The sequence below is a fragment of the Zeus faber genome (assembly GCF_960531495.2).
Source record: "Zeus faber genome assembly, chromosome: 8".
NCBI classification, from domain to species: Eukaryota; Metazoa; Chordata; class Actinopteri; order Zeiformes; family Zeidae; genus Zeus; species Zeus faber.
In genome coordinates, this window is record NC_137195.1 from 12,184,770 (window position 1) to 12,197,555 (window position 12,786).

The window sequence follows — 12,786 nt, forward strand, 5'->3', positions numbered from 1 at the left end:
TTGTAGGTGCAAGTGTGTGTAAAAATGAAAGAGAAAGATTTGTCAGAGCTAAGTATCAGGTAAACTTGGACACTAAATCGATTATCATACCAATACCACAATAACACAGTTTTTTAAATGATTTTTTTTTTTTTATAATGTCCTATTTACTTGATGCGTGTGCGTCTGTGTGTGTTTCTTTGTTGGAGGCCTTGAAGGCTCTGTCCAGCATCATGCACTTTTCTCATAGGGCACAATACTAAGTGTCAAAGAATATTTAGACAATTTTCAGACCTCTTATTTGCATGTGTTTGTGAATGTGCATGTCTGCTAATCCTTACTGAGTGATGAGTAATCTAACCCAACCACAAAGCATAGAAACAAACACACACATACACACACTCGCACACACCCTCCCAAACATATATACACAGAAGGAACTGTCAGTCTTCCAGTCAATCGATGCACACCGACAGATAGCAGATACCCCCAGAGTCTTAATTAGAGCTCCCATTAGAACCTACACACACACACACACACACACACACACACACACACACACACACACACACACACACACACACACACACACACACACACACACACACACACACACACACAAACCCTTTGAGCGCATGCATTCAAAGTAGCCAGATTTGGTTGTACCTAAAACCGTTCCATTCAAAAATAAAGCTTTAACTTTCGCATATGTAATTGGAGCATAAATAAAGTTAGTCTGTTAAAAAAAAAAGAAATAATTGGACAAAACCGACACAAATATTATGCTCACACACGCAAGTTGAGTATGACAGTATCTTGATGACACCGTTGACCATAGTTGCACTGGCATGGTATCAGTATGGAAAGAGTCCTATGAATCATCAGCTTTGATCTGGATTGCAAGAACGACCCTCCAAGCTCATGGCACATGTGCCTGCGCCCAGCGGGCCACCGGGAGATTATCCTCGATAAAAATGCAGTCAAATCCAGCGGGAGAAAGAGGAGGAAGGGACCAGTTCCATACTGACTTCCTCTCCCGCTGACATACTTCCTGGATTAAATTGGGGATGAGTGGATAGCCCAGGTCGAGCACACATCCAAACTTGAACACAAACAACATATTCATATACACAGACAAGCATAACCATGAATCCCCAACCATGCACACACACTCACAAATGCAAAACAGTCAAGAAAGGAGATAGAGAAAAGGGTAGATAGATAGATAGATAGATAGATAGATAGATAGATAGATAGATAGATAGATAGATAGATAGATAGATAGATAGATAGATAGATAGATAGATAGAATAGGGTTAACCATAAATCCCCCAAAACACACACACACACACACACACCCACAGACACACACACACACCCACAGACACACACACACACACACACACACACACACACACACACACACACACACACACACACACACACACACACACACACACACACACACACACACACACACACACACACACACACACACACACACACACACACACACACTTGCAAGCAGTCTACAGCACCAAGGGAAGTCCCCTGATGATGTTTGTATCTTCTACCGAGGCCCCTCGCATGGCAAACATCCGCCAAAGGAAGAGTGTGTGGGGGGTGAGCCTAAATGTCAAAGGTAAAAAATGAAGAAGAGGGAGGGGAAAGTCATGCAATCGGCCCCCTCACAGAGGCTCAGCGTAGGCGGGGATGAGAGAGGTAGGGAGAGGAAGGGGAACCCCAATGGCCCGGTATCTGTGTGTATATATATATATATATATATATATATCCTTTATATGTCTCGTTGTGCCTCAAACACGCACACATGCACCCATCCACACACACACACACACGCACGCCCACACACACACACACACACACACACACACACACACACACACACACACACACACACACACACACACACACACACACACACACACACACACACACATGCAAATATGTCATGTCACCCACGATCAATATTATTTGTATGTATTTGTATTTGTCATCAAGTTGACTCTTTCCAATCACCATTGTTTTTTCTATAATTTATTTTTTATTTTATTTTTTTCTCAATAATTACAGCAGACAAACGATAAGGTTTCAGGGAAGGTATTATACTTGTATATAATATGTGTGTGAATTATATGAATATTTAGGCATTTCCAAGTGGAACCATTAGTATTGGTTGGGAGTTTCCATCGGACACAATTAGTGCGTGCACCAGGAAGAAAGTTGTTTACAAACAAGGGAGTTGTCAAATACAAACGTGAAAGGAAATACTTTGTTTCCACGTCGCTGTGTGGTATTATAACTCTATTTTGATCCAATAGATTACTTCTGTTAGACCCAACTCATCGACGAGTAAGTGATTGGTGACGATCTATTGCAGCTACGTTTGATAGCTAACGTTTTGTACAATTATAAAATAATATTGCGTCATGTGTATCAGAAGTATATCGTAAGCTAATCCAATGCTAACAGTTAGCTGAATAATTTGACCTGGCCGTGTTTATGTTGTCTATTGCCATCTCGTATTGGTGTTAATATGAGGTATGATCAGACTGTCATCATATATATTTACCATCATTGCTTTAGATTGCAAAATTGTTCATCATGACCATGTCGTTATTTCATAACCATAAGCGTCCCCTCCAACATATTGTAAACGGTGATATTGAGGATGAAATGTACGATAGGTGTGTCTGCAACTCTGCATAAGTGTATGGTATTGCGTTGTGGTGCACTTCACGCTCTCTTGATATTCTGGGAAGAGGAGGAAAAAGCTGTGAGAAGGGACGGTCTGCGACCCGGGCCTAGATGTTGGCTGTTGTCACTAGACAACCATGGCAGAGGAGGCCAACAAGCTGACACTGAGACGCCTGGGAGCACCGGTCCAGAAGTTCATCAAGGTGGCGCTGCCCACAGATCTGGAGAGGCTGCAGAAACACAACCACAACATACTGAAGGCAAGAGCCAGAATTCTACACACCGACAAGTTAATAATTTCTCTCTGGCTTTGTGTCTGTTTCTGGGCTACTTTCACACACACACACACACACACACACACACACACACACACACATAGAAATAGAGATGGGGACAGAGATTATAACAAATTATGTCTACATTATTCTTGCAGTATCAACGTACCCAGCAATGGGACCGACTTCACCAAGAGCACATCAATGCCAGCAGAACTGTACAGGTATATCATGTGGCTACTACAGTTAATTGATTCTAAGTATGGCAGACAGTTGGAGCCGAGATTAATCATTTTTCTTGTTTATCGGAATCTAAACTTTGACTGGCATGATTGATGATTTAAAAAAAAATTAATTAATAAGTGACGTGATTGATATGCTCTAACAGAGCCATGTCAGGGCTCAGCCTCTCTGAAAGGAACATTTTTGAAGTCTTGTAGTCTTAGCATAGCCAAGCATATCTGCCCAAAAAACAGCATTTTATTCTACCCGTAGTGGCTGCAAACTACAAATGAAAGCAAAAATGCTGGAATGAGTGAGTATATGAATGGGCTTTAGAGTGAGATTCAGCCTTCCTGTAATTGACCATGATCCTAAGTATTTTTTTATAGTGGAAAATTGGAGCCATTCTATTATACAGCTTCTAGTCGTCTGTTTCTAGGAAGAATGTCATCAGTTGTATAACTATTCTTCATCAGTAAACTTTTATCATTACAGAATACAGAATTTCCTTGAAATACCTTTTTAAAATAGTACAAAAATAGTCGTCCTCTGAAGGTTCATAAATCACAGCAGGATAGATATTTTCATTGCAAAGGAGAAATATATATTTTATTTTATTCTATAGTAATCGACTTACTGCATAAAATTTTAGGAATCAGTTAGTTAGTCAAGTAGAAATTCGGTAGCTATTGTGTTCAGTCTAGAACATATTGTTTGTAATCACTGGGTGCGTTGCGTTGACATTTCACTGCATATATGTATGAAAGTATGTATATGTATGTGATGAATAAACCTCTTGAATCTTGAATCTTGAAATGATGTGTGAATCTATATTACCTTATCAAAATCAGTATTCAGAGGGAAAAAAATAACTTCAAACAAACCGGCTTTTCCCTGTGCTTGTGCACTGTGTGCATGTTTGTCTATGTATTCACTTGGTGGGTGTGGGGCACCTCGGGGAAGTTGTTGCCTGGATGCCACTGTCTCTGAAGGTGAAATAACTCCAAACAGATGCGCACCTATCCTCTGGCCATTAGACCCCAGACCCCAGGGAGCGGCACAGAGTGCTTTACCATGTCTGCATGGTGTTAATCCGGGGGATAGTCAACTCTCAGCTCCATGTGTATGTACACTCATCTCTGTGTGTGTATGTGTGTGTTCCATAAGCAAGGAGAGGATAGACAGAAACATGCTGGCAGAGAGTCACTGATGAGGAAGAAGAGAGTTCAGTTCAGTTTGGCTCTTCCTCAGCTCATTTCTCCATAGTTTCTAAACTCAATACCTCTTTGTTTTTTACCTGTTTGGTTTGCAAATGACAAACACAGAAGTATTTTCTTACTTGATGACAGTAGTTCACATAACATCCAAGAGAAAGCTGTGACTAGGGACGGCCTGCGATCTGGGCCTAGATGTTGGCCCCCTGTGTGTGTGTGTGTGTGTGTGTGTGTGTGTGTGTGTGTGTGTGTGTGTGTGTGTGTGTGTGTGTGTGTGTGTGTGTGTGTGTGCGTGTGTGCGTGTGTGTGTCTGCGTGTGTGCGTGTGTGCGTGCGTGCATGCACGTGTACGTGCGCGCGTGCGCATGTTTTCTGGGGTCTGTGTCAGTACTGGTGTGTGTCCTGACCTGTCCTCTGTCTCTCCCTGCAGCAGCTGAGGGCCAACGTCAGAGAAATGGAGAAGCTGTGTGTGCGGGTCCGTGCCGAGGACGCTGCCGCGCTGGACACGCTTGTCAAGCCAATCAGAGACAGGGCATCTGTCGCCGTGCAAGACTTCCTGCTTTTGCACTCGAACCCTCGGCCGCCCCCGTCTCCGCCGGTCAGTCAGCCCTGCCTGTCCAGCACCTGCCCTGCGGGGGAGGATGCGGGTGAGGTCCCGACGGCCTTGTGTCAAACACAGCTCCACCTTCCAGAGATCCCTGCTGATCAGAGTGCTGCTGAGTCCTGGGACTCGCTGGAGGAGGTGTGTATGCCATCTTTCTCTGTTTGCTAATAAAGAATGTATTTGTGGGATCAGTATCTGAGTGCAACAAAAACAAAGAATGTGTCATCATCATTCCTACAGGATCTGAAGGATCTGAGCAGCTTGGTGACAGAGTTCTCTCTACTCGTCCATGTGAGTCTAATCACTAAACCTCTCTGGCTCTACGTGTAGCTCAGTTGCATGCATTTATTTGAACTGCCTGCGTGGAACACCTAGAATTTAGGGCTGCATGATATATTACTTAATTTTATATATATATATGTGTGTGTGTGTGTGTGTGTGTGTGTGTGTGTCTGTGTGTGTGTGTATGTATGTATATGTGTGTGTGTATATATATATATATTACAGTTTATATGTGTGTGTGTGTGTGTGTGTGTGTGTTGCCTGGTGAGCTTTGTTTAAATTGAACCTACACACCTCAGTGGGTAATGGCTGGTGGACCCAAGAAGCCTTCAACTCAAGCGAGAGAAGAGAGTTGGGAGAATGAATAAAAGAGAGAGGGAGGGAGGCAGGGAGAGAGTGGAAGGAGAGAGCAGAGCAGCGTGGGTGGAGAACTTGTCCACGGGGGCAGACTGGGAACAAGGCGTACGGCAGAGCAGGGGGAGAACAGACGGCTCAGATTATCGCTCTATCCTCCCGGGTGGAGTTGGGGGGCCGGTGGGGGCGGGGGTTGGATGTGGAGGTGGGGGGGGGGGGGGGGGGGGGGTGGTGAGAAACAGTCGGAAGGAGCCAGTGAGAGGAGGATGGAGAATGAAGTGCCAGAAGGAAGAGAGGGAGAGAAGCAGCAGCAGGAAATCCTAAATAAAAAGTGTACCCGGAATTACTCAAAAAGAAATCTGTGTGCATGGTAGATTATAAAAATTAAAAATATAAAAATTACAATTAAATAATACTGTATCATAGATTATTCATGATAATCCCAATATGATTAGATTAGATTACATTACCTTTTGGCTGTATTTTGCAGCTTGGTCATTTGTGTCTTTGTATGGGTCTTCAGGCTTAAAAAAAGAGATGGAAAACAGAAGCAATGTTTTTAAAAGTGTCGCAAACCAAAAGATCCTTTATTTTATTAAATAACAGTGACCAGTGAGTCAGAGGCAGAGGTGTCCAACTCAGGACTAAAGACAAATGACAGAAAATAGGGTTGGGATAAAAATAATAATAATACTAATATTAATACAAATAATAATAATAATAATAATGAATGGGCTGGGATGCCAGAGAGGACCCATGTTCAGCATGAGGTGTTGAAACGGGGGGAGCAGGAGGAGCTGTTTAATGGAGGACAGCGATCGGAGGAGGAGGAGAACAGCGCTCAGGTTTGTTTTGTTGGTCGCTGTGATTGTCCAGCGCTCGCAGAGAGAGGCAGCTGCCACTCTGAATATTTCATGAGCGCGACACAATGGCCAAAGCCCCCTGTGCCCCAACACCGCGGTCAGGCCCGCACCGCTATAATCTCCCTCTGCTTCACGGCCAGCCTCCAAAGCTACACACACACACACACACACACACACACACACACACACACACACACACACACACACACACACACACAGACACACATTTGGGTAAACACACAGATTTGACTGAATTTGTGGTCTAGATGCTGTTAACTGTCAATCTATATCCATAAGGCAAGTATTTAGGTATATATATATATATATATATATATATATATATATATATATATATATATATATATATATATATATATATATATACTCACACACACACATACACACACATACAGTATATATATATATGTATGTGTATATATATATATATATATATATTATGCTTTCTATAGCTTTAGTATTTATAATGTATTAGACACATTTCTCAGTTTTGCACTTATTCTAATTTTTTGAGGCCACATTTTTAAAGCCACATATTTAGTAATTAAAATTTTTTTTTTTTACATTTTGGTCATATCCTAATAGTTATGCATATTAAAAAAAAGTTATTCTCTGTCAATTTTACAGCCTTCGCTAACAATTAGCTGGTTCCTCTATGTAAAACACTGTGATGTTTCTGCGAGTGGCTTCCTCCAGCTCGTTCTCTTATTTGCTCACATGCAGAGATCGCCGGGGATCGAACGCATTTAAACAAGGATTGCCTTTTCTTTTCTCCTTTATCGCGAATTAGACGCAATGTGTTTTATTTGATTTTATTCTGACTCTGTAAATCCAGACAAATTCACATCCTGCGGGGGGTGAGCGAGTTCACAACCAGACATCTGGGCAATCGAATGGCTTCAGGTTGTCTTTATTGCACCGGACATCAGAACAATGTCTCAATGGAGACACTTTCTTTATTTTTCCGTACTCCCTGCTGCTCCCTAAATGTGTTCTGTTGTTGCCTTGTGGCCGATGTTTTGCTTGAATGCAAAGCACTGTTCAGTTAATATGTGTTTAATAAGTGAACAGCACAAGTTTAAAAAACGGCTTGTGCTAGATCTGAGGAACTATAGAGAACGAGCTTTCGGTTTTCTCAAAGTATATTTGTGATGCATCACACAGCTGATTAATGCAAAAACATCAATGTTTAGATTTTCCGGGAGAGGTGGCCTTTAACATTTTTTCAAATAAATAAAAAATGCTCCGAATATCGATATCAAATGCTTACTTGTTGCAAGATGAAAATAAATTCAATATATTGTTCAGTCCTTGCGTGTGTGCATGTGCGTGCGCGTGTGTGTGTGTGTGTGTGTGTGGTCTCTAGTGTATAACCCCTGTCCATCAGTCCCAGCAGGAGAAGATTGACAGCATAGAAGACAACGTCAACACAGCAGCTGCCAACGTGGAGGAGGGGACCAAGAGCCTGGGGAAGGTGTGTACGTGTGTGAGCTGCCGACGATCTCCTTGTCTGCACTGGTGTGTGTGTGTGTGTGTGTGTGTGTGTGTGTGTGTGTGTGTGTGTGTGTGTGTGTGTGTGTGTGTGTGTGTGTGTGTGTGTGTGTGTGTGTGTGTGTGTGTGTGTGTGTGTGTGAGATCGATGGCACTTTGCCTCCCAGCCATTCCACAGCGTTTGTCGCTATTGATCCACTCAAATACGAAGGAAAGCTGCAATTAAGGAAATAGAGAGGGGAGAGGAAAGGAAGAGTGATAGAGAGATAGGATGAGAGCGTTGACAAGACTTTGTGTATGTGTGTATGTGTGTGTGCATTTGGCCGTGTGTTTCATTAAGGAGAGTTTTGAGGGACTGTTTAATAGCTTTCCAGGGGCAGCAATAGGACTCCTGCAGTCACTTCAATATGCTCTTCTTCAGGGAATCACATGTGTTGAAATGTAGAGAATATTTCCCACGACTAGAAGCGAGTTGTCTCTTTTTTCCCCCCTAGTCAACCCTTGTGCATTAAATCTTTCTTTGCGAGTTCTAAACAATAAAACAACTTCATGATGAAAATGTCTGTGCATTACCTGCTATCTAGATTTAGCGCTATTATTTTTCAGGATGTTTACAGGGAGAAGGGAACAGCAGAAAATTCTGCCATTCAGATTCTGCAAGTTTTTTTTCTAATTTTCTTTTTATTATTTAGGACTCTTAAGGACGGAATGATTTTTTTTTTTTTTTTTTTTTTTAAATAAAAAATCATTTTTCTTCGTAAGTGGAATTTCTTTGTCGTTTTGCGACAGAACAAATTCCATTCTTTAAATTCCGGTTAAATGTAGAAGTCTGTGGTTGTTCTGGGCAGGGGCCAGGGGTGAATGTTTTAGGGACCCCGTTGAGACCTGGCATTAAAATGCATCTTGGGTGATCATTCCCAACCAGCCTGAGATACAGGTGTGGATCGAATAAATCCCGTTGGTCTTGTAAAACGTATACAGACGTTAACTGTCTGGAAAGTAGAAATAAATAGCACTGGATAGCTGTGGAGTGTTCTCCATGGCCCCTAATGGCCACTGACCAGCCCAGTGTAATCAAACCCCGTCAGATATTTAACTGATCATAGAAATAAAATAACTTTTGGTGGCTTTCTCCTCTCTCTGTGAGCATGCTACATGTTCATGGAGGGAGGAAAAAGCCATCACGGAGCAAGATGTCAACCTTTACGCATGTAACATGCGTAAAGGTTGACATCTTCCTGGGGAGGGAGGTTAGGCTGCAGTCAGCAGAGCGGCTGGGGCCGCAGACGAGGCATGGGAGATAGAGCAGATGAAAGGGACCTTAGACGTTTTTAAACTGTGTTTGAAAGCACGTTATCTGTCATCAGGTCAAACAACATCAACACACCCATCCCCACACTTCCTCCATCTTTTACCTTGCAAACGCAGAGGCCTTTCAACTCAAACTCTGATGAAATTAAAATTTCCTCGACTGCTGTGGGGGTGAGGACCAGGATGCCGGCTTTTGAACTAGATTAATGGTAAAGTGTGTGTGTGTGTGTGTGTGTGCGCGCGCGCGCACTGGGCTGGCCAGAGAAGTCATTCATTAATTGCTGCCAGCCTTAAAGAGCACCGTCTGCTGTGATGATAACAGTGGTAATAACTCCCAGGCCACATCTCTCTGATTTTTCATAAATTGAGATAATACACACGCAAAGCTTTGAAGCGGCCGAGGGAGGCTGAGTTTTACATTTCCGTGTATGGAGCTGTTGGGGCTCCGTGTCCCTCTGCGTGTCGATGTGTGATCATGAAAGGATAGACGCTTCCAAACACTATCACAAACTGTCTTCCAGCCTCAAAGCCATTCCATCTCTTAGAAATATGAATTTCCTATTCCCGTCCGAGCGCTCTGCACCTACAGTATGGCCGATACATTAAAATGGCCGCTCTGCTGTTTCTCTGTAGGCGGTGGGATACAAGTTGGCCGTGCTGCCGGTGGCCGGGGCAGTGATAGGCGGAGTGCTGGGTGGCCCGATCGGCCTCCTGGCCGGGTTCAAGGCCGCAGGGATCGCTGCTGCTCTGGGAGGCGGTGCCCTGGGCTTTGCGGGGGGCAACATGGTCCAGAAGCACCGGAAATCCAGAGTGGATCTACAGGTGAAGCGACTTACAGCGCCACCACCACCACCACCACCACCTGACCAGCCCCCGTCAGACAAGGAAAAGTGATTTAACTGGTTAGTCTGAAGTCTAAAGCTGGCTGGCCAATCGCTGTGACTGATCAGCGTTTTGACTGAAGCACTTGATCATCCACCTCCAGCTCCACACTGAAAACTAAAGACTCCTCAAGATTCTCACCATGAGCTTCAACACTATTATTGCCAAGCAGTTTTATCATTTCAGAAAGCAATTCACGTGAAAGGCATTTCTGTATTGGCCTTGCATGCAAAGTTTACTGTCCTTATTCATGAGAAGTGGTAAGTTAGAAACACTACAGTGCTTATTCGGCTCTTTCTGCCTTCTATTCGTGCCTTGAAGATCAGATGGGAAGAATGTTATAATACATCAGTACATGAAACAGCCTCTACAGTTTGGGCCACGAGGCGTGCGCGTTGTCTGTTTGCAAGTTGCAGCGGAACGTTTATCGCAGTGTAACTTTTTACAGCTGTTTTCCTGCCACGTTGCAAGTGCAGGGATGTGTTCTCTGTGTCCTAGAAAGTGCTTGACTGTTTTGAATGTTGTGTCCTATTGTGACTTTCTTAAAACAGGAACGCTAATGTGACTATGCTACTACTGCTATGTTCTAGAAGCGCGCAGACTATTTCTATATGAAAAGAATATTGCACAAGAAACATTAAAGTGCCTCTCGCCCTCATGTGAGATTAAACTAATTGTCATTGCACAGGGTACAACTACTGAGGCAACGAAATGCATCTCCCTTGCGGCCGCCTGCGCAAGCACCGCGTGTCGTTTACGCACATTTGAGTATTTTTCGAGCTTATAGAGCTTGTGCGTGCGTAATCATTGTGTGTCATGACATTTCACTGCATATATGTACGACCGTATGTGTATGTATGTGACAAATAATCTCTTGAACTTGAACTCTCTGCACCCATCCTAGTACCTGATGTATCTAGGGGCGGTGGGCTGCCATATAGCGGCGCCCTGGGAGCAGTTAGGGGCTTAAGTGTCTTGCTCATGGACACATCAGCACACTACCAGGAGGAGCTGGGGATCGAACCGGCAATCTTCCGATTACTAGACGAGCCACTGCCCCGAATGAGATGGTCTTGCTCAAACCCAATGTAAGAATCTGCTATGCTGCCAAATTAAAACTGCCTCCATTTAACCAGTCTGACTCTAGCATTAAATAATAGAAGTAAACGCAAACACAAGTGATCAGACAACACGTATTCTTGTAAAATGGTTTTAATTTACTTGTTTTTAAGATTTCTGAGATGACTTGATTTTCTTCCCCTCCCATCTTTAGCTTCCCCAATGCTCTTTTAGTTTCTGTATGTGGGCACCATGTAGGCTTGCTTTTGGCCTCTAAAGCAAAGGCAGGATGCACAGCATGGAACAACAAACCCACCGTGTTCCAATATCCTAACTAACCTACACTCTCTGATCCACTCAAACTGGACTCAGGGACTTGTGTAAAAATGTTGAAGTGAAAGGGAGGGGGCCACTTCGGGAAAACTAGCATCGAGTCCCACGTAGCAGACGTCCTGCTCCGTGTCACACAGCAGGCGTCTCTCGTACCCCTTTTCCACCAAGGCATTTCGAGGGGCCGGTTCGCAGCTGGTGCCCAGGCTCGAACCAGGTCTTTGCGTTTCGACAGCAAGGCCGGCTCTCATCCAGGAAAATTGGTTCCAGAGCGGCACCCGCACTTTGCTGGTCCAGAACCAAGAACCGCTTACGTCAGTGGGCTGGGACAGCCAAGGCCGACTAAAACTTTGTGACCGCCGTTTTTGTGACCGCTTCAGCGTGGACGTAGAATCGAAACAGTCGTCTGTGGAGGATTCAAACTGTCTAGTGCTCGAAGTGGGCCGGTACTCACCACTATACGCAGTATTGGCACTTTACACGTTTTACTTGTTGGCGTACCGGCACTTCTCACTAGCCGCCAGTACTCTGTTCTGCCCTCTCAAATGGACAAATCAAGTTGACATATTGTAAAATATATCAGATTTTATTGAGACGTAGCACACTTTCTTTAAATTATTAGAACCGCACAGGCTGCGGGCTCTGGCTGGCGAGGGCTCCGGCTAACCCTCCCAAATTGTCCCCGTTTTCACTCCCATTACAATAATATTATTATACTTGTTCTTAGCACTTACATAGATGTTTATCATGTTCTGTCCAACTCATTACCTAACCCGATCAAAAATCCAACAATGCACCAGGAAACATAAGATAATAACAATAATAACAATTGTCCCCCTTCCCGATGAAAAGGCGGAGACGTATGCAGATGTCTATAGTGACGTGTCTCTCCAGCCTCTTTTTCCCGCAGAAAACCAGTTCTTCGCAAGTTGCACCAACTGCGGACCGGAACCAGAACTAGGATGCCGTTGGTGGAAAGGGGGTATCAGGGAACGGGCTGGACGTAGAAATGATGCAGTCATTCTCATGCTTTACAGGACAGAGGCCAAAACAGACATTATGATAATGTTCTTCACCCTAGTCTCATTTTATGGCAACTGACATTATCATCACCTTTAACCGTTTCGTACCAGACTGAGGGAGGCGGATGTCGACTGGCTGGGGAACCTTGGCTTGGGACCCGTATCT

General features: G+C 43.8%; 1 protein-coding gene across 2 annotated transcripts; it reads left to right on the forward strand.

The window, feature by feature from the left end:
- The first annotated feature begins 2,211 nt into the window (after positions 1-2,211).
- stx17 (syntaxin 17) lies at positions 2,212-11,326 on the forward strand. 2 transcript variants are annotated; one of them, XM_080006038.1, is made up of 7 exons: positions 2,212-2,349; positions 2,760-2,954; positions 3,128-3,193; positions 4,835-5,146; positions 5,249-5,299; positions 7,913-7,999; positions 9,961-11,326. In XM_080006038.1, exons 2-7 carry the CDS (start codon positions 2,832-2,834, stop codon positions 10,219-10,221), a joined length of 900 nt encoding a protein of 299 aa, XP_079862164.1. In that variant the 5' UTR covers positions 2,212-2,349; positions 2,760-2,831; the 3' UTR covers positions 10,222-11,326. The 2 variants fall into 2 exon arrangements, with proteins under 2 accessions (XP_079862164.1, XP_079862163.1); XM_080006037.1 differs by having other exon boundaries at positions 2,762-2,954; positions 7,892-7,999.
- Positions 11,327-12,786: the final 1,460 nt, after the last annotated feature.